Raw genomic sequence first — 22,395 nt, forward strand, 5'->3', positions numbered from 1 at the left:
GATATATTTACTCAACATTTTTATTTAGGGGAGAGGCTAAACATTAAGAGTGAAAAAAAGTGGAAGAGGAGAACTCTTAAGCTGCTTTTTTTGTGGTCCCAGGTAGTTCATCTTTGGCTCCAAACTTAATGTCCTGAAATAAAAAAGGAGAAATTCTGTAGTTTTCTTTATCTGAATACTTAACTTAGGATTTTCACATCTATTTTAGTATAGAAGGATATATTATAGTTTTATCATTGTTTTTGGCCTTTGTATCGTCTTTGCCCTTTTTGATCAATTAGTGATATGTCAATTAATTAATTTTACTTACTTTTCTCCATTTGCAAATATATAATATAGGAATAACTATTCTTTAAAAGTTTGAAAAATCCCTGACCGGTTTGGCTTAGTGGATAGAGCATCGGCCTGTGGACTGAAGGGTCCCAGGTTCGATTCCAGTCAAGGGCATGTACTTGGTTGTGGGCACATCCCCAGTAGCGGGTGTTTAGGAGGCAGTTGATCGATGTTTCTCTCTCATCAATGTTTCTAACTCTCTATTCCTCTCCCTTCCTCTCTGTAAAAAAAAAAAAATCAATAAATTATATTAAAAAATAAAAGTTTGAAAGAGTTCCTAAACAATGAAATTATCTATGCCCAGGTCTTTTTTTCCTGGCTAGTTTTATTAATTTCTTTACTTATTACTTCATTTCCCCCCCAGATCTGTAGAAATTTCCAATGTGTAAATGCTTCTGTTCTGAATTATGACTGTGACATTCAGAAGAAGTGTCATGGACATGGGGTGAGTCATGTTCTCTTTTGGCTTGTTCATGGAAGTAATGCTGTTTAATGAGGAATCCCAGTAAGGCAGTGGTTCTCAACCTTCCTAATGCCGCGACCCTTTACTACAGTTCCTCATGTTGTGGTGACCCCCAACCATAAAATTATTTTCGTTGCTACTTCATAACTGTAATTTTGCTACTGTTATGAATCATAATGTAAATATCTGCTATGCAGGATGTATTTTCATTGTTACAAATTGAACATAATTAAAGCATAGTGATTAATCACAAAAACAATATGTAATTATATATGTGTTTTCTGATGGTCTTAGGCGACCCCTGTGAAAGGGTCGTTCGACCCCCAAAGGGGTCGTGACCCACAGGTTGAGAACCGCTGCAGTAAGGGTTATGTGAGACTTCCCAAGATTTTTAGATTGGGGAATTTATATACCTGATACATTTTTTATTCTTAAAGAGTGCCTATGAATTTGCATGAATTTAGTTCTTTCTCTTGGTTTCTATTCTAGAGTTCATGATTTAGAACAACATTCACAATGAACAAAAATGGTGTTTTGTTTGTTTTGAAGGTATGTAATAGCAATAAGAATTGTCACTGTGAAAATGGCTGGGCTCCCCCAAATTGTGAGACTAAAGGATACGGAGGAAGTGTGGACAGTGGACCTACATATAATGGCAAGTAACATAGAAGAAAATTAGTGTGATCTCCCAGGGGCCCATGTCAGGTATTGGGCCTCCTTATACCTCTCCCACACTTCTCACGGCACTTATACGTTATGTTGGTTCTGCCTCCTAAATTTTTCACAGATGTTTCCATTTCTTTCATCCCTGTTAATTACCTTCAGTTTCTTGCCTGGTCTTACATAGTGGCCTCTTAATTAGGCTCCCTCTTTCCCATCTTGCTTCCTAAGCCACATTCCACACTACAGAGTTTCAGTGTTTTCCTTCAAGAATTCAGTTTTGATTATGCCAGTGCCTTGCTTGAAATTCAGTGCTTCTGCATTGCCATTAGAATGAAGTACAAAAATTCATAACATGGCTTAAATGCCCTGCATTATTTTTCCTAGCTTCACTTTTCCAAACTCATTTCACTATGCTTAAGACATTGTAACTTCTTTTATTTCCTCTAATAAGCTACTACTCTCTTTTACCTCTGGGCTTTCATACCATATTATATTCACACTAGAGGCCTGGTATATGAGATTTATGCACTTGGGGGGGTATGGGGAAGGGTCCCTCAGTCTGGCATGTGCCCTCTCGCAGTCCGGGAGCCCTTGGGGATGTCTGACTGACAGCGGGGAGCGGGCCTAAGCCGTCAGTTGGACATCCTTAGCACCGCTGTGGATGAGGGAGAGGCTCCCACCACCGCAGCTGTGCTTGCCAGCCGTGAGCCCGACTTCTGGCTGAGCGGTCCTCCCTCTGTGGGAGCGCATTGACCACCAGGGGGCAGCGGTCCTCCCTCTGTTGGAGCGCATTGACCACCAGGGGGCAGCTCCTGCATTGAGCGTCTGCCCCCTGGTGGCCAGTGCATGTCATAGTGACCGGTTGGTCCGCTGTTCGGTTGATTTGCATATTAGCCTTTTATTATGTAGGATTGTTGGAACTTGGCTAATTGCTACTCAGATTTCACTTTATACCTTATTTCCCCTAGGAATTTTTCCCTGACTGCCTAAATCTGAATTAACATGCCCTTCCTATTCTCCTGTTACTATAAGCACTATCACATACTATAGTAATTACTGATATACTACTTATTTTTATTCCCTTATAGACTATGAATGAGCTCCTTGACACCAGTATCTTCCTACTGAGAAGATATGCTTTCTTTCTCCTGGGTAAACACTAGGTGGAATGGTTGGCTCATAGAGTAGGTTTATATTTAGCATTTTTAGAAACTGCCAAACTGTTTCCCAAAGTGGCTGTACCAATGTACACTCTCTCCAGCTGTATATGAGGGTTCTAATTTCTCCACATCCTCTCCAGTACTTGGTGTGATCAGTTTTTGTAATTTTAGCAATACTGGTAGGAATGTAGTGGTATTTCACTGTGATTTTAATTTGTATTTCTCTAATTACTAATGATGTTGATCATCATCAAAGATGTGCTTATATCATCTTTGGTGTCATGTCTATTCAAATTGTCTCGTTTTGAGTTAGGTTGTTTGTCTTCCTGAGTTTTGAGAGTTCTTTATTCTGCATACAAGTCCTTTATGAAAAATGCTTTGTAAGTATTTTCTCCTGTTCTGTTTACTTTGGCGTTCTTTTTTTCCTAGTTTTTTAGAAGATCAATCAGGTAATTGATTTGAGACCTTTTTTCTTCTTTTCTTAGTGTAAGCATTGTAGTGCTATCAGTTTTCCTTAAGAACTAATTTTTTTGTACCCCACAAATTTTGATATGTTGTGCCTTTATTTTCATTCAACTCAAAATAACTTCTGATATACTTGTTATTTCTTTGACTCATGAATAATTTAGAAGTGTGTTACTTTGTTTTATAGTATCTGTGGGATTTTCCAGAAATTTTAGTGCTATTGATCTCTGATTTATTCCACTATCTTCCGAGAACCTACTTTGTATGACTTGAATTCTTTTATATTTCTTGACACTTGTTTTATGGCTCAGAAGGTGGTTTATCTTAGTAATTAAGTTTTGTATACACTTGAAAATAATTTGTATTCTGCTATAAGTCTGTGCAGTGTTTTATAAGTAATTAGTTCCTGTTAGTTGACAGATGTTTAAGTCTTTTATATACTTACTGATTTCTGTATACTTGTTCTGTCAATTACTGAGAGAGGAATATTGAAGTTCTTGGCTATAAGAGCAAATCTGCCTATTTTTCCTGGCAGTTCTATTCGTTTTTGCTTTATGTATTGTGAAACTCTGTTACTAGGTACATAAGCATTTAGGATTGTTCTGTCCATTTTATATATTGGCTCCTAAATTATTATGAAATAGCCCTCTTTATACCTGGTAATATTCTGCTCTGAAATTAAATATTAATATAGTTACTCCAGATTTATTTTGATTAGTCAGCATAGGAAATCTGTTCTCATCCTTTTGCTTTTAATATATAGGGTGTCCCCCCAAAATGTATACATACTGTAACAGCTGATAGCTCAATTTTGAAAATGAAATGTACTAGTATTTTAATAAACACTATCTTTATAATTATTCAAAGTGTGTGTATACATTTTTTGGGGGACACCCTATTTTTGTGTCTTTATATTTAAAGCAGATTTCATGTAGGCTACATATGATTGGGTCTTGCTTTTTTATCTAGTTTGCCAATTTCTGCCTTTTGAGTGAGTTCATCTGAATATATTTAATTAGATTATGATATCTTTGGGTTTAGATCTACCATATTGATATTTTTCTATCAAAGTTTCTTTTCATATGATATTGTACCACTTTAGTATATTTCCATTTATCTCCCTCTGCCTTTTGTGGTATTGATGACATACTTCTGTATATGCTGTGAATCCTACAATACACTGTTACTGTTTTTGCTTTAAACAGTTGATTATCTTTTGAAGATATTTAAGTAATAGAAAAAGTCTTTATATTTTCTCACACTGTTACCATTTCTGTACTCTTCATTTGAGTGTATGTGTGTAAAGTCACATTTCTATTTGCTATCATTTAATTTCTGCTTGTAGTACTTCTTTTCACATTTCTTATAATGCAGGTTTACCAGTGACAAATATTTTAGCTCTTGTGTATATGAAAAAGTATTTTGCCTCGAATAATAACTGGGTAAAATATTCTCAGGTGAAGTTTTATCACCATTTTACTTCTTCAAGGATGTTCCTACATTGTCTTCCAGCTTACATAGTTTTTCCCATCATCTTTTTTTATGTCTTCTGTTTGTAATGTGTGTTTTTACCCTCAAAGATTTTCTCTTCATTTCTGATTTTTAGTATTTGACTATAATGTGCCTTGGCATGCTTGAAATTTGTTAAACTTTTTTGATTTGTGCTTTTATAGGTTTCTTCAAGTTTTGGCCATTTTGTCTTAATTTTTTTTAATAATAATGAGGTGCTTTATTGAATTATATGCACAGATATGTCATATGTAGTACATTTAGACATTAATTGACCTCAGTAAAGAAGTTTTTCTGGCCTGACCCTTATAAATCCCAGAATCTTTTTATTTTTTTCAATTACAATTTACATTCAGTATTATCCTGTATTAGTTTCAGATGTACAGCATAGTGGCTAGAAAATTGTGCACTTTACAGAGTGGTCCCCTTGATATTTCAAGTATGTGTGTGTATGATATCATTGACTATATTCCCTATGCTGTAAGTGCATTTCTGACTATTCTGTAACTATCAATTTTTACTTCTTAATCCCTTCACATTTTTCACCTAGTTCCAACCCCACTTCCCCTCTGACAACTGTCAGTTTGTTCACTGTATCTATGAGTCTGTTTCTATTTTGTTTATTTCGTTCTTTAGATTTCACATATAAGTGAAATCATGTGGTATTTGTCTTTCTCTGACTTATTTCACTTAGCATAATACACTCTGGGTTCATCCATGTTGTCATAAACGGTAAGACTTCATTCTTTTTAATGGCCAAGTAATATTCCATTGTATATATGTGTGACAGCTTTCTTATCCATTCATTTATTGATGGACACCTGGGTTGCTTCCATATCTTGGCTATTGTAAATAATATTGCAGTGAACACAGGGTGCATATATTCTGTTGAATTAGTGTTTCAGATTTCTTTGGATTTATTTCCAGAAGTACAATCACCACTGGATCATAAGGCAATTCCATTTTTTGATTTTTAGGAACCTCCACAGTGTTTCCATAGTGGTTGCACCAATCTGCATTCTCACTAACAGTGCACAAGGGTTCTCTTTTCTCCACATCTTCAGCAACACTTGTTTGTTGATTTCTTGATGATAGCCATCCTGACAGGTGTGAGTGGTACTTCATTGCAGTATTTATTTGTATTTCTCTGATGATGAATGATGTTGAGCAACTTTTTTTCTATTTTCCTCTTTCCTCTTCTTCAGGGACTCTAAGTACATGTATATTTGATAACTTGAAGTTCTTTCACATCTCATTTATTTGCCTTGATTATTTTATTGTTTATTCTCTTAATTATGAATAGTTTGTATTGTTATTTTTCAAGTTCACTCTTCTTCTGTGGTATCTGATCTGCCATTAATTACATGCAGTGTAATTTTTATCTTTGTATTTTTTACCTCTGTAAGTTCTATTTGTTTCTGTTTTTTGTATCTTTTATGTCTCTACAAAGCATGTTCAATCTTTACTCTAGCTTCTTGAACATATGGAATACAGTCCTAACTTCTAATGTTGTTGTCCACTAATTCTATCATCTGTAGTTGGTTAGTTTTGATGTGTTTCTCCCCCCCCCCCCCCCCCCCCTTTTTTAAAGAACAAAATCAATAGACTTGCTCTACTACATCCCAAGATTTATCATGAAACGTAATTACCCCATCCATGGTGCAGGAGTGGTCAGGAGGTGGGTGGGATGTGCAGGAGAGCCCGGTGATGGGTACCCAGTCTTGCACAGACAATTCTATGTAAGTTTCTGTGACAGAAGCCCTGTGGTGGATCGGAGGGGAAGTAATGGTCGTTTCAGTAAATCATGCTGAGTAGCCATTTGGTAAAAAAGGAAAGTAGACCACTACCTCTCGCCAGGTCCCCTAATTAAACCATCTTAGTGCATTGAAGTATTAGGCATGAAAGGCAAAGCTGTGATGCTTTTTAAAAAGCATACAGCCTCTCCCCCAGGGTCTTGGAAAAAATTTCTTCAAGACACCAAAAGCATTAGCTATATTGTTACAGCTGTCAGGATAAATCTGGTCCCTGTTACTTCACCTTGACTAGAAGTAGAAGTCAGAACTAGTGGCTCTGTATCATTCCATCGAATGGATCTGCCATAACTTGACCTAGCTGTTTTGTAATTATTAGACATTTAGGTTGCTCCTAAGTTTTTTAACATTTAAATTCTGCCACATTTACTTATTTTAAATTAACTTATTGGGGGTGACATTGGTTAATAAAATTGTTTCTAAGTTTTTTTAGCTGTTTTGTAATTATTAGACATTTAGGTTGCTTCTAAGTTTTTTAATATTTAAATTCTGTCACATTTATTTATTTTAAATTAATTTATTGGGGTGACATTGGTTAATAAAATTGTTTCTAAGTTTTTTATATGCACTGGTAACAGTGTAGTGTATATCTTAATACTTACGCATATTTTTCCAGTTGGAGGATAAATTGCTAGAAATGAGATTACTAGGTTGAAGGGAATAATCTTTTTTATAGTACTTGATAAAAATTCCAAATGAATGTATGTAATGCTACCAACAGTATGAAGGTACCAATTTCAACATAACCTTACCAATGTTGGATGCTTTAATCAAAATTTTGTCTACTAATTAGTAGGTATGAAATGATATAATCAAGCTTGCTTTAATATTTCTATATTTTTAATTGGGTTGAATGTTGTTTCATGTAATGTCATACAACTTTTAAAAGAAATTTCTGGTACTTTTAAAAACTTAGAATTGTGAGGAAAAATTTTACAGCCTATCATTCCTGTTCATATTTACTATAGCCTTTCCCTCAAGACCATGGAACAGATAAAGTTAATGTTAATTAGTGAATTTTTAAAAGCATAATAAGATAAAATCCAGAAGCCATAAAAAATGAGGTTGATAAATTCAACTATCCAAGAATAATAAACTTAAGCTTGGAGAGAAGCATTGAAAGACTAATGGCAAATTGGGGAGAATGCTTCCAGCTCATACACAGGCAAAGCTAATATCCCTAATACATAAAGACCTTTTAGAAATTGAGAAGGAAAAAACCCATTGTCCAGTAGGACTGAGCAGAAAAAAAATTACATTTCCTTAAGTATGAAAAGTTGCTCAACTCATAGTGTAAAAAAAAGAAATGCAAGTTAAAATGATATAAGATATAATTTTTCACCTACCAGGTTGGCTAACATGCACAAGTTTGACCCAGTGGGTGAGGCTGTGATGAATTCTTATATATTGCTGGCTGGTGTGGTAAATTGTAACCACCATTATGGTAGTCAATTTGACAGTGCCTTAAAAAAATGAATGCATTTACCCTCTGATATGTAGTTCTACTTTTGGGAAATTATTCTATAGCTATGCCAGCACCCATTGTTATTATTCATTATAATAATAGCATTATTTTAGGGTTATTCATTATAGAATTTTTAAATAACAAAAGATTAAAAAAATGAAAGTATCAGTTGGATACTGGTTCATTAAACTATAGGACATCCTTGCAATGTAGTTTTGTATAGCTGTACAGAAGATGAGGTGGTCCTCAATGTATGGTTTGGGAAGATATATAGATGAGTGAAAAAAGTAACGTGCTACGTAGTGTTTATGGTATGCTACCTTTTATGTAAGCAAAGGTTGACAACAATAACATACTTTATTCTTGCTTATATTTTCATGAAAAAATAATGTGAGATAATATAAGAAATTAATAAATGGTTCTTCTGGGGAAGGCAAAAAGAAGTGGGCAGGGATGAAGTATGAGCAGACTTCTCTGTGTATATAATTTATATCAGTTTAACTTTTGAACAATCTGAAAATTAATGTAAAACATTTATAATCACCTACTATGTTCTAGTTAATATGAGTTAACTTCTAATTTAATGATCCTTAATATAAATTCTTCTTTCTAGAAAAGAATACTGCGCTGAGGGATGGACTTCTAGTATTCTTCTTCTTAATTGTTCCCCTTATTGTGCTTGCTGCTTTTGTCTTCTTCAAGAGAAATCAACTACGGCAAAGCTGCTTCAGAAAGAAGAGATCACAAACATATGAGTACTTAGATTTTTTTTTCTAAATTCATATAATATAATTTAAGTAATTATAATGATGATAGTCATATCATAGAGGCTGGTTTAAAAATAGGGTTCTAAATTTTCTCTCTATTCTTTGGACATGATTAGCAGGGGAAGGATAATGATGATTCAGCTACCTCTTAAAATGATGAGGGGAAAGTATTATGGTAACCAGCCTGTATATACTGAAAATGGCCCTTAGAATTCATTTTGCTTAACATTGATGTTTGATAGTGGGATAAGTAGGATTTTGGGCTACAGTTTCTGATTTGGACTTCTTAATTAGAGATTAAAATATACAATAAAGATTTAAAAGTGTAAATGTTGAAATTTTTCTTCCATGTCTGTTTTAAGAATCAGTTCTCACAGAGGAAGAGCTGTTCAAATCACAGTTTGGGGAAGAGGATTTGTAAATTATAGGCTTTTAAGAAATAAGTTTTGGTGGAAGAAAGGGTTGTCATAATTCAGACAACTAACATATCCAATCTGTATGTTTAACACTTGTACTACTATCTCTCAACTATCATTTATATGTTGGCAATAGAATGTAGCATAGATAAGCATGGACCTTGTAATCAGCTCTGAATTTAAGTTCCAGTTTGTTACTTGTTAGAATTATGAACTGGAACAATGAAACTCTTTGAATAGTAAAACTCTTATTTTACTTCTTCTAAAATAATAATAATAATAGCAATAATAATACCTATCTCTTAAAGTTGATGTGAAGATTAAATGAATAAAGTATTAACAAGTAAAACCCATAGCACATTAACTGGCACTGTGTAATTACTTAGTAATAAGTTTTATTATGTTAATGATCTCAAAATATACATATCCTCCTTGATTGCTTACCTTTACTTCATTGCTCTATTTTTCTCACACAGAGTATTTTCTTAGAGTATCCTGATGTGAGCTTTAATTTTTAACATAGTCTACAACAGATTTATCTTCCTATCTATTCTTTCTCTTTCTTACACACTTCAGACTGACCAAATCATGTAATTCCCCAGTCTGCATCTCCGAAATTTTAGCTATCTCCTATACACTTCTTCCTAGCTGACTTGCTTTTGCCTTAGCATGTTTGAAAGTCAACTGATATATTTGCAGCTTATCATTTGCTCCTTCTGAACTTCCTAGTTCTTAGAGTGACTACTTTAAATTTTGTAGCTTAAGAGTATGCTTTTACTCTTCTCTGATTTTAGGAAGAATTGAGGAGAAAAGTCAAAGTTTAGTCTCATTGACCAGAATTTATAATTTCTCAGAATTTCATTTCATTGTGAAACAGGTTAATAAAACTTTCTAGTACTGTAAGGATTAGAAATGTGTGAAAGCTGTTAAAAATGCTGGGACAAATTTATATGTCATCATGATCATCATAATCACCTCTACCAACATCATTATTCTGTTTTTGGGAATATGCAAGGTATGCGTAATACGTCATGTAGAAATATGTTAAACTTCATTTAGCTCAAAAGTAATTCTGTCTTTCAGGTCAGATGGCAAAAATCAAGGAAAAGTTTCTAGACAACCAGTGAGTGTTCCTCGACATGTTTCTCCAGTGACTCCCCCCAGAGCAGCTGTAAGTTTAAAATGAAAAGTTGTATTTCTTTACTATTATTGTGGTTTCACATTTATTTTAAAAATATGTTTTTATTGACTTCAGAGAGAGGAAGGGAGAGGGAATCACCCATTGGCTGCCTCCTACACCATTCCCCTCTCTGGGGATGAAACCTGCAACCCAGAAATGTGCCCTAACCTATAACCGAACCGTTACCTCCTGATTCATGGATCAGCCCTTAATCATTGAAGCACACCAGCTGGGCTGGTTTCACATTTTTAAAGGTTAAAAAATGATTGTCACATAGATTTAGAAATCTTAAGAATTGAAGAATGTGATCTATAGGTGGTCTCTGGGTTAGTTAAGGAAATACCAGTAGGGTCCCTGGCTCAGAGGAGAGGGAAGACATCTAGATCATAAGAATGCCTTGCCTTGAAACCAAGATTGGAAAATGATGTGGGCCCCATGCTATCCCTGTTTATTTCTATGTCTGCTCTCTTTCTTTTCTCAATGCCTGGCTTCTGTAGGCGTGTTACCAAAGGCCTGGTATTGAACTGGAATACACTTAATTGTCTCAGCAATGGGACCAGTAATCACTCCTCCTCTGAATGTATTAGGAAGTATTGGGATAATGACATACTTTTTCTCATCTGCATATATTCCTAAGACATAGATTAATTCTGTATTTTTAAATTTATTTTTAAATTACATTTATTGAGGGGGACATTGGTTAATAAAATTACATAGGTTTCAAGTGTACAGTTCTGATACATCTTCTGTGTATTACATTGTATGACCACCTTTCAAAGTCAGATCTTTTTCCATCACCATATATTTGATCCCCTTTACCCTTTTCTACCCTCCTACTCCCTTCCGTCTGGTAACCACCATACTGTTGTCTGTGTCTGTGAGTTTTTATTTTTCTTATTTGCTCATTTGTTGCTATCAGTTTTATATCCCACATAGGAAAATATGATTTTACTTTATATATTTCAAAACTTTGTATAATGTTTTGTTTGATGTTTTATACATTGATCTACAATTTACTTTTCCCTTTAGCGTTGCTTTTTGATTTATCCCTATCAATATATGTAGCCCTTGTTCATTCATTTTCACTGTTGATATTACATTATATAAGTACCACACAATTTTAAAATCCATTTTTCTGTTGTCACACAATTTTAAAATCCATTTTCTAATTATCAAATTAGTAGGTAATAATTTCTGATTACCAGATTATGGCTAAGATGATCATTCTATATATATGTCTTCTCATGTATGTATGTGAGTTCTGAGACTGCACTGTTTAATATAGTACTGGCTATTTAAATTTCATTTTAAGTGAAATAAAATTAAGAATTTTATTCCTCATTCACATTTTAAATGCTCAATAGATCACATGTGACCACTGACTACTGTATTGGATAGCACAGATATAGCACATTTTCATCATTGCAGAAAATTCTATTAGAGAACACTGACCTAGGGTCATATAAGAATTAAATTGGAAATTGCCAAATTGCTTTCCAAGTAGGTTATACCATGGGGTGATTGAATTGTCAGTGGTGTATGAGCATTCCTGCCAACCTACATCTTTGTCAACACTTGGTATTGTTAGACTTTTAAAGTCTTTCCAATTTCTGTGGAATGAATTGATTAGATATCCTTCCTCATGTTTTATATACATGGAGTCTCCCTATACTACTCCTTTTTCCCTAATAAAAAAGAGACAAAAATGATTATGCCCTTTTCTTCCTTAATTATATATATTCAAGATTATTCCATATCACTACATATACAGGATAATCACACAGTCCCTACCTATACAAGTTAGAAATTACATATATGTTCTTTCTCATCCTTGACATATTTTTTTATTGTGGTAAAATATATATGCTATAAAATTTGCCATTATAATCATTTTAAGTGTATGATTTAGTGGCATTACATTCACATTGTTGTGCAGTTATTTCCACTGTCTTTTTTGTAAGACTTTTTCATTACCCCAAACAGAAATTCTGTACCCATGAAGCAATTACTCCCATCTCTCCTTCTCCTATAAATTTGAGAATCTACTTTTCCATTTCTCAAAAAAAGGCTATTGGAACTTTGATAGGGATTGTGTTGATTCTGTTGATCACGTTGAGTTGACAATACTGAGTCTTGAAACCATGAATGCTAGTTGTCTGTCCATTAATTTAGGTCTTGTTTAATTTTTTCATCAACAGGTTGTAAATTTTCAGTGTAAACATCTTTGACCTTCTTGCTTAAGTTTATCCCTAGGTATTTTATTCTTTGGATGCTATTATCAATGGAATTGCTTTCTTAATTTCCCTTTCAGATTGTTCATTGCTGGTGTATAGAAACAAAATTGATTTTTGCATGTTTATTATATATTTTGCATCACTGCTGAATTTATTTATTAGCTCTAGTAGCTTTCTTGTCGTTTCTTTGAAATTTTCTACATATATAGGTTCATATTATGAAGTAGTTGGAAATAGAAGTAGTTGTACTTATTTTTTCCTATTTGAATACCATTGATTAATTAATTAATTAATTTGTTGTTTTGTCCAATTGTTTTGGCTAGAACTTTCAGCACTATGTTGCATAGCAGTGGTAAAATCAGCATCCTTATATTATTCCTGATCTTAGCAGGGGAAGCTTTCAGTTTTTCTGGCATATTTAAAAATTTCTTCATGTTCTTCCTGTGAAATCTTTCTTGTTGATATTTAGAAGTCCTTAAAGCAATCCCTGATAGCTATTTTTACATTTTCAGCTGTTGGTAGAGTCCTTATGTATGAGATTAAGAAAGACAATAATCTCTCACCTAATTTTTAAAAATATTAATATTAGCTTTTATTTTAATACTAGAGGCCCGGTGCATGAAATTCATGCACTGGGGTGGGGGAGGGGTCCCTCAGCCCAGCCTGCACCCTCTCCAATCTGGGACCCCTCGGGGGGTGTCTGACTGCCGCTTTAGACACTGGCAGTTGGACATCCCTCTCACAATCCGGGACTGCTGGCTCCTAACCACTTGCCTGCCTGTCTGCCTGATTGCCCCTAACTGCTTCTGCCTGCCAGCCAGATCGCCCCCAACTGCCCTCCCCTGCCAGCCCGATCACCCCCAACTGCCCTCCCCTGGTGACCCAATGGCTCCCAACTGCCCTCCCCTGCCGGCCTGTTCACCCCCAACTGCCCTCCCCTGCCGACCTGATCGCCCTCAACTGCCCTCCCCTGCCGGCCTGTTTGCCCACAACTGCCCTCCCTTGCCGGCCATCTTGTGGCAGCCATCTTGTGATGACGTGAGGGCACAAGGGTCACCTAGGCTTTTATTAGTATAGATATTGACCTTATCTCAGCTCTAGATTTTTTTTTGTTGTTAACATGAGGTTTGTATAAAATGTCTTAGATAAAATAGTCCTTTTTTCCTGATAGCTTCTTATCTTCATTTGACTATACAAGTTGGGCCCCCTTTCTCTCCTCCCCTTTTAGGTTTTTGAGTCACATAATATTCTGTTTATGAGAATGTTTGCTACCAACTTGAATTAGCTACATTTATTTTAAGTGCTCCCCTCCTTTAACTTTTATGCAACTATAAATAAATGTTTAATATCCTGTTTACAAATAGAGTTGCCATTTTCTGATTTGATTTGTCATCTTAAAGCTTTGTGTGCTTTTATATTTTATTTAAGGTAAAAGATCTGCTTTCAACATTTCTTGTAATGCAGTTCTTGTGGTGGTGAACTCTCTTAGCTTTTGTTTGTCTGGGAAAGCCTTTGATTCTCCTTCATCGCTGAATGATAACCTGGTTGGATGATAGAGTACTCTTCACTGATATTTTTTGTCTTTCATTATTTTGAATATATTATTCCCTCTTTTCTGGCCTGTAGAGTTTCCGCTGAGAAATCTGATGATAGCCTGATGGGGGTTCCTTTGTAGGTTACTGTCTTTTTCCTCCCTCGCTGTCTTTATAATTCTTCCTTTATCGTTGGCATTTGACTCTTTGAATATAATGTGTCTTAGAGAAGGTGTTTTTTGTTTTAGTTTGTGTTGAGATAATTAAGTGTTCTGTTAGTTTCTTGTACTTTATGTTCAGTTCATTCCACAACTTTAGGAAGTTCTCATCTATTATTTCTTTAAATAGGCTCTCTCTTCTCCTTCTGGGATACCCGTTATCTTATGTTGCCCTTCCTAATGGAGTCCGATAATTCTCACAGAGTATTTTCATTTTAAAAAGATCTTAGTTCTCTCTTCTCTTCCGTCTGAATTATTTCCAATGCTTTCTAATGCATTCCTCATCTCATTAATTGAGTTCTTTAGCTCTAGATTGCTGTTTGTTTTTGTTTTTAGAGTTTAAATCTCTTTGGTAAAGCACTTCTTTTGTTCATTAATTTTATTCCTGAGCTCATTGAATTGCCTTTCTGAATTTTTTGCTATCTCATTGAGTTGCTTCATAACAGGTATTTAGAATTCTCTGTTATTTAGATAACAGTCTTTCATCACTTTGATTTTGGTTTCTGGAGAATTGTTATTTTATTTTTGTGATGCTATGTTACTGTGATTGTTGATGGTGCTTGAGGGGTTGTACCATTGTTTGTGAGTAATGAGTATGTACCCCATTCTTTTTAGTGTCATAGCATTCCATCTTATGGATTTACCATGAATTTAAAAACAGGTTGTTTCAAAACAGGTTGTTCTTCTTACCATAAAAAAAAAGATTTTTTATGTACATTGGTTTTTGCATACATATAAAAATATATGTAAATTCCAAGAAGTAGACTTTAACTATTCCTTTAAAGTGCTGTACCTAGGCCTGATGGACGAGGATGGAGACAATTTTTTTTTTTGCTTCCCTTCTCTATTTTCATAGTAGAAACAAATCACTCCACGGGCAAAAAAATAGCGGAACATCTGTTGCATAGCAGAAGCCATAGAATGTTTAAGCTTTTCTTCATCACTGTGCATATTCTGCCACTAATAGAGCTTTCGTAGATAATGGAGAATATCTTAGTTGAGAACACTTCATCAATGATTTAGTAATTTCATCTGATCTTCCCTGACTTTTCCTAATGTAATGTGATATGTGAAAATTTTTCTTACTTTTACTCTCATATTTAAGGCTGTATTATAGAGTCTCACTTTGTTGTAAAACTTTCTCTCAACCACCTTGTCAAGGAAGAATATAAGGAATTCCAAAGCAGATCAGTGGTATTTGTATACTATTTAGGTACTGTATAGATTTGGCAATATATTTTTAAAAGATTTTATTTAAAATATATTGACATAGGAAATGTGTTATGTCTTAAATAATGTAGTTGATTATAATACTTTAGTAATATTGAACTTAAAAAAATATATAGCCTTAAAAAAATTAAGTATTCCATATTCAGTGGTAAAGATGTTGAATAAGTAAAATATTTTTAAATGTCAATGTTATAAGTAAGTTGTCTATTCATTGATTTAAAATATATTGGTTACTTTTATATGGAAAGTAACTAACTGAATAGAAAATATATTTATGAGTGCATTGTGGTAATAACTTTTTTCTTTTGTAGAATGCATATGAAAACAGATTTCCTGTACCGACATATGCAGCGAAGCAGCCTCAGCCGTTCCCATCAAGGTTTGAAATGAAGTTGCTTAGATTACTTGACCAGAATGAAATTCAGAGATAATGTCTAATATTTTTCCTTCTATTTTTAATTTAAAAAAGAATCAAATGAAAGACTCAGTAAAGATGGGCTTAAAATCAGCAAAAAGGAAAAAATTTATTACTGTATTTTGCATCACATAAAATGCATCCCACCTCTTACACCCCCCAAAGTCCTTGAAATTACAGTTGAATTGCAACACTGAGGCTTGTCCTCATGTATAATCTTTATCATACAATAAGAGTGTGTTGAAATCCAATTGAGCATCAAGGGAAGAATATATACTAGTAAACTTTGTGAGACAGATATTCACCTGGTAATGTTGTGTGTTATTGGATTAGTGGTATACTATAATTGATCAAAGTGGTTAAGGAAAAGGTATCCACAGGTTGAAGTATGAGGATTGAGAAGGACAGGTATAGAAGTTATAGCAAGTTTCATTATTAGAGTGGATATTATGTCTGAGAGAGCAGGAATTTCAGTGATGTGCATATATATAAGATTTATATTTACATAATTTCCTGCCCTTAAATCCTAACAGCACAAGGGGTGCTTGCTTAATCACATAGTTTCCTCACTTGCTTTTTACTATTTGTCCTTTGAATTTCATATGCTATTCTTTTATTTATTTATTTTTATTGATTTTTAGAGATAGAGGAAGGGAGAGGGAGAGAGAGAGAGAGAAACATCGATATGAGAGAGACATCGATTTGCTGCCTCCTCCTGGTCTCCCACTGGGGATTGAGCCCGCAATTTGGGCATATGCCCTGGGAATCAAAACAGCAACTCTTTGTTGCATGTGACGATGCCCAACCAACTGAGCCCAACCAATAGGCCAGGGCTGCACTATTCTTTTTAAAACATAAACCAGAACCTCCACACAACATCGTTGATTATAGAATAGCATTAATTTAATGTAAGTATCCATTTTAGACTTTGTTTGAAGACCTTTACTCATTGCATATCAGATTAATAATAATCTCAGAATAAAACGTATCCTTAAGAATGGTTAGTAATGTTAAGGATGGTGTTATATTGGGTTTGAAATGAATGTAGCATTTTATTCCATCTAAACACATGATTAACTGTTTTTTTCTTCTCACAGGCCACCTCCACCCCAACCAAAAGTATCATCTCAGGGAAATTTAATTCCTGTTCGTCCTGCTCCTGCACCTCCTTTATATAGTTCCCTCACTTGATTGTTTTACCTTTCCTTTTGCCGATATCTTCAGGGAAGCTAATAGTTTTTTTTCCTGATATTTTCTTGAAAATCCTTTCCTCCTGCTGCAACTATGAATGAAAATAAAACACCACAAAACAAACTTTGTTAACACAGAAAAACAGAAATTGAGTAATGGGAATTGAGAAATATAAGAAGTTCAACGAAGTCAGGGAATTTAGAATAACATTTTCATTTCTATCACTGAATAAGTTGCATTCAGTCATCTGTGAAGTTAATGTGTCTAACATGGATTGTTATTTTGAACATGTTACTGTAATAATCCTCAAATTAACTGTATTGGTTAAGTTTTGTCATTATATGCTTAAATGTAATTATGAATTTTGATCTTAGTTATCATTAATGTAGTTTCAGGTTGAACATGTGATAATCTAATACCTGTGAAAACTGATTAATTTACTGCCAATAATATATAATATTTTTCATCTTGCACAGACTAATAATCATCATATGCTAGATTATTGAATAAAAGTTTATTCTGTTTTCAAAAGAATGCACAAATCCCACAATTAAGGTCCATAATATTTTTAAGTACAAAATACACTAAAGGTATATATGTGTGTATTCACACACAGTCATCTTCCACTTTTATGATCATTCTATAGATAAGTGATTCTATGGATTCTGTGGATAATAGAGTCTATGGATCTATCTATGGATAATGAATATTAGAAAAATTAATTTAATAGAATTCTATTGTGAATCATGTTAAAACATGACATTCTTTTACAATAGCATTATTTTAATAAAGTATAAACCTTAAGGTACGAAGTATTTAATAGAACTAATCAGATAAATGCTGTTGATTCATGGCTGTATAAAGCAGGAACAATTGTATGTTCAATCAATTGAGCTGTTATAAAACCACTTGATAATTTCATGAGCACTTTAAGTGTAAAATCTGAAACTTTAAAGCTTGCTTTTAATATAATTTAGAATGTTTACATTTACTAAAGTGTGCTGGAACAGGTCTCTCTTGACACTAATATTTTCAAAGGAATTAGGCTAGAGAAAGGAAGAAAAGGTTTTCTTAAATAAGTGCAAAAATGTTACGTGGTGTCTGTGAGTTATCACAACTGTTAAAAATGAATTTTTACTATGGAAGAAATGTGATGGATGGTAAAATTTTAAGCACCTAAAAATTTTACATAACCTTTCATAATAAAGTTTAATAATAGGTTTATTAACTGAATTTCATTAGTTTTTCAAAGAAAATTTGGTTTGTGTATATATACATATGCAAATATAACATTTACAATAAATAAATTACTTGAAATTCTGTTTGTGTTGCCTAGTAACTTCCTACTCAGCTGTTTATAACCTTATTAATTAAAACTTATACTAGGCTAAACTACTGTACTAGTCAATCTTTTACAGATATTTCACTAATTTTTAGACCTGTCAAATTATACACAATGTTACTAAAGGAAAACAGTTTTGGAGAAGACATATTTCAGTTCTCTGAAGATAGTACATTATTTTAACAATCAGATATACATTAAAAGTTATAAACAATCCCAATGAAGAATCTTCATTTCAATTTAAGTCCCTGAATGAATTCTTATAAGAGTAAAATATTTGTATCTTTTGATCAATGATTCTCTCTCATCATTGATGTTTCCATCTCTATCTCCCTCTCCCCCTTTGAAATCAATAAAAATATATTAAAAACAAAAACCCAGCCTGTGTGGCTCAGAGGTCCCATTTCAATTTCCCGTCAGGGCACATACCTGAGTTGCATGCTTGATCCCCCTAGGAGGCAGCCGATCAATGATCTCTCATCATTGGTGTTTCTATCTCTCTCTCCCTCTCCCTTCCTCTCTGAAATCAATAAAAGAAATATTTTAAAAAAGAAAAAATATTTGTCTTTCATTCATATAATCTCAATTTTTGCAATTGTAATTCATTACTGGGATTTTACAGTCGGTAATTAAGTGTGTAATTTAAAACTTTTCTCAGAATGAGATGATTCCTTGGATCTTTGAATATTTAGAAAGTTTTTCTAAAAGACTACTTGATCAGTTTAAATTCTTTGACTTATATTAATAGGGTGTCCCCAAAATGTAAACACACACTTTTGAATAATTATAAAGGCAGTATTTATTAAAATATATTTCATTTTAAAAACTGAGCTATCAGCTGTTAAAGTGTGTCTGCATTTTGGGGACACCCTGTATATTTAGAAATTTATGCTTTTCACTTTGGTTCGTCCTTGGTTTATTTTGATTACTATTAAAAATTATAAAATTTCATGGTCACAGATGCCACTTCAAAATTTGAAAATATAGGGCTTCCTTGTCATCTGCTGAAGATGTCTTAATAATCAAGGGTAAGTTATATGTAACTGTGATATAACTTTGACTATATGTTCACAGACTTACTTTCTTTAGGGTATTGCATTTTTTTTCCTATCAAACAGATGCCTGGGTCTCTAACCATCTAGTTAAACACAATGCAGGTTTTCTAAGCACAAATCAGATTTTATTAAATTCCATAAATGTTCTCAATTCTGCCATCTTGTAGGTACCATTTTAGGTAGTGTGATGTGTAAGTTTTCGATTGGATTGCCTCCTATTATGGAGAGAGCCATATACACAGGAAGGTTAATATAAAATCTGCTCTATTAAAGATTTACTAAAGGTTGAGGAGAGGGAAATAAATAATTAGAAACTGATGAACAAAAATAGATACAGAGGCAGAGAGCGTCTAACAGACTGTCAAACTACAGCGGGAAGGCTGGGGTGGGTGGGGAAGAGGTCAACCGAAGGACTTGTATGCATGCATATAAGCATAACCAATGGACACAAGACACTGGGGGGTAGGGGAGGCCAGGGGATTGTCAAGGGCGGGGGAAAAAAGGAGACATATGTAATACTCTTTGTAATACTTTAAGCAATAAAACAATTTAAAAAAAGAAATGAGAAATTTATTTAAAATACCACTAATTGACAAGTATTTACTGTAACTGTTCTAATGCTATGAAACCAGATTTTTGCCTCGACTGTCTAAGAGCAATTCCTATTGAAATACAAGCGAGGTGTATATTTTTGTTGCCTTGCTTTTGCTCATGCTATATTTTTATTTTGGGGGGTGGGGAGGGGGTGCTTAGATTGCCCTGTTGAAACCCTGTGCATTCATAAAATAGCATCTTAAATGTCAGTTTAGATGTATAATTCCCTAAGTGAGCTTTTCTGTGTCTGCCCCTGTGCCTTTAGTTTGTGTGTCTGCCTTTCTGTTAACTAGTATGAGAATACATTATTTGGGATTTGAAAAGAATTAAAAAATAGTGTATACTAGTATAGGTGGAGACAAGGGTGAGGCTGGAAGGGGGGAGGCATTGTAATCCAAGGGAATAAGCCAATGTTCTTAAGGAAAGACCAGAAGTCATGGTGGCCAAAGCGTTGGGGGTAGGAGAAAATAGGTGGCAGCCTGGGTTCCGAATGTAGAAAGTCGAGAGCATTATGGTAAGCGAAATAAGCCAGTCAGAGAAAGATAAATATCACATGATCTCACTCATTTGTGGAATATAATGAACAACATAAACTGATGAGCAAAAACAGATCCAGAGACAGAGAAGCATCGATCAGATCGTCAAACCTCAAAGGGAAGGTAGGGGAGGGTGGGGGTAAAGGGGAGAGATCAACCAAAGGATTTTATGCATGTATATAATAAGCCTAACCGATGGACACAGACAACAGGCGGGTGAGGGCATGAGTGGGGGTGTGTGGGAGCGATGGGGGGATAAGGACACATATGTAATACCTTAATCAATAAAGAAAAATGAATACTGTTTTGAGGAATTTGGCTAGGATGTTCTACTGGAACATACATACTGTAACTATAGACAAGAATCTTGTCCGTTTCATTCACATCATAGATGAATTCATTGAACTGAAAAGTTACTAAATAAGAGAGTGACATCACATGAATTGTAGCCAAGGCCCTGCGGAGAACCAGAGTGATTGGAAGAAAGAGCAGTCTGGTTACAGAGTGCTTTTGGACAGTAGGTCCAGGAAAACAAACAAAACAAAAACCCTAGCTCTTTCCAAAAATATCAGCACCTCACTTTTCCTATTCTTGGAATCTAGTTTTGTTTTGTTTTGGAAACCAATTAGTTTCTTGTTTATTCTTAAAGAAACGCAGCTTTAGTAAAAGTGAATATATATATATATATATTTGTGTGTGTCTGCGTGTTTTTAAAAATTTTTTATTAAGTTATTACATATGTGTCCTTATCCCCACATTACCCCCCATCCACCTCCATTCATGCCCTCACCCCCTGGTGTCTGTTACCATTGGTTAGGCCTATATGCTTGCATATAAGTCCTTTGGTTGATCTCTCCCCCTTACCCCCACCCTTCCCTACCTTCCCTCTGAGGTTTGACAGTCTGATCGATGTGTCTCTGTCTCTGGATCTGTTTTTATAGTTTTGTTAAATTTCCATTTTTTTAAAATTAAACTTTTTTGGGTGGCAGTGGTTAATAAGATTAAATAGGTTTTAAGTGTACTCCACGGTACATCATCTGCATATTGCACTGTGTGCCCACCACCAAAGTCAGATCTCCCCTCACCATGTATTTGACGCCCTTGATCCTTTACGAGTCCCCACACTCCTTCCCGCTGGTAACCACCACATTGTTGTCTGTGTTTGTGAGTGTTTGTTTTACTTGTTTGTTCATTTGTTGCCTTCAATTTTATACGTTACGAGTGAAATCATGTGATTCTTAACTTTTTCTGTCTGACATTTTGCCTCGCATTTCATTCTCAAAACCCATCCGTGCTGTCATGAATGGCAGAATTTCACCTTTTCTCATAGCTGAGTAGTATTCCATTGTCTATGTACCACATCTTCACCCAATCATCTAGTGCCGTCGGCAAACTGCGGCTCTCGAGCCACATGCGGCTCTTTGGCCCCTTGAGTGTGGCTCTTCCTAAGCCTTAGTTAGGAGTACCCTAATTAAGTTAATAACAATGTACCTACCTATATAGTTTTAAAAATTTGGCTCTCAAAAGAAATTTCAATTGTTGTACTGTTGATATTTGGCTCTGTTGACTAATGAGTTTGCCGACCGCTGATAGTGTATAGTTTGAAATTCAGAAAGGATTACACTTCCCAGGCACCTAGACGCGTCTGCTACAGAACAGCACATAACAGGCGTGATAGTTCTTCCAGGTCCATGGATAGGAAGGACAGGTGTTTGGGGGTTGACTGCCCGGCAGGAGCGGCTGGGTTGGAAAACCAGCAGATTGAGTTTAGGGCAGGGCTGATCCTAAAGCGGCGGGCACTTTAATCAGCCAAACT

General features: G+C 34.6%; 1 protein-coding gene across 2 annotated transcripts in view; it reads left to right on the forward strand.

Annotated features, from left to right (window-relative positions):
• ADAM9 (ADAM metallopeptidase domain 9) overlaps positions 1–18,164 on the forward strand; it is a 92,133-nt gene extending 73,969 nt beyond the window's left edge. Inside the window, exons 17-22 of one of the 2 annotated variants that reach the window (XM_005856442.2) lie at positions 698–778; positions 1,346–1,451; positions 8,483–8,624; positions 10,136–10,223; positions 15,758–15,825; positions 16,959–18,164. In XM_005856442.2, coding sequence (XP_005856504.1) covers positions 698–778; positions 1,346–1,451; positions 8,483–8,624; positions 10,136–10,223; positions 15,758–15,825; positions 16,959–17,052 — 579 coding nt within the window. In that variant the 3' untranslated portion in view covers positions 17,053–18,164. Of the gene's footprint in view, positions 1–697; positions 779–1,345; positions 1,452–8,482; positions 8,625–10,135; positions 10,224–15,757; positions 15,826–16,958 lie in introns of those variants that run through there. The other variant, XM_014536428.1, reaches the window with a different exon arrangement.
• Positions 18,165–22,395: the final 4,231 nt, after the last annotated feature.

Source organism: Myotis brandtii, unplaced genomic scaffold (assembly GCF_000412655.1).
Source record: "Myotis brandtii unplaced genomic scaffold, ASM41265v1 scaffold103, whole genome shotgun sequence".
Taxonomy (NCBI): domain Eukaryota; kingdom Metazoa; phylum Chordata; class Mammalia; order Chiroptera; family Vespertilionidae; genus Myotis; species Myotis brandtii.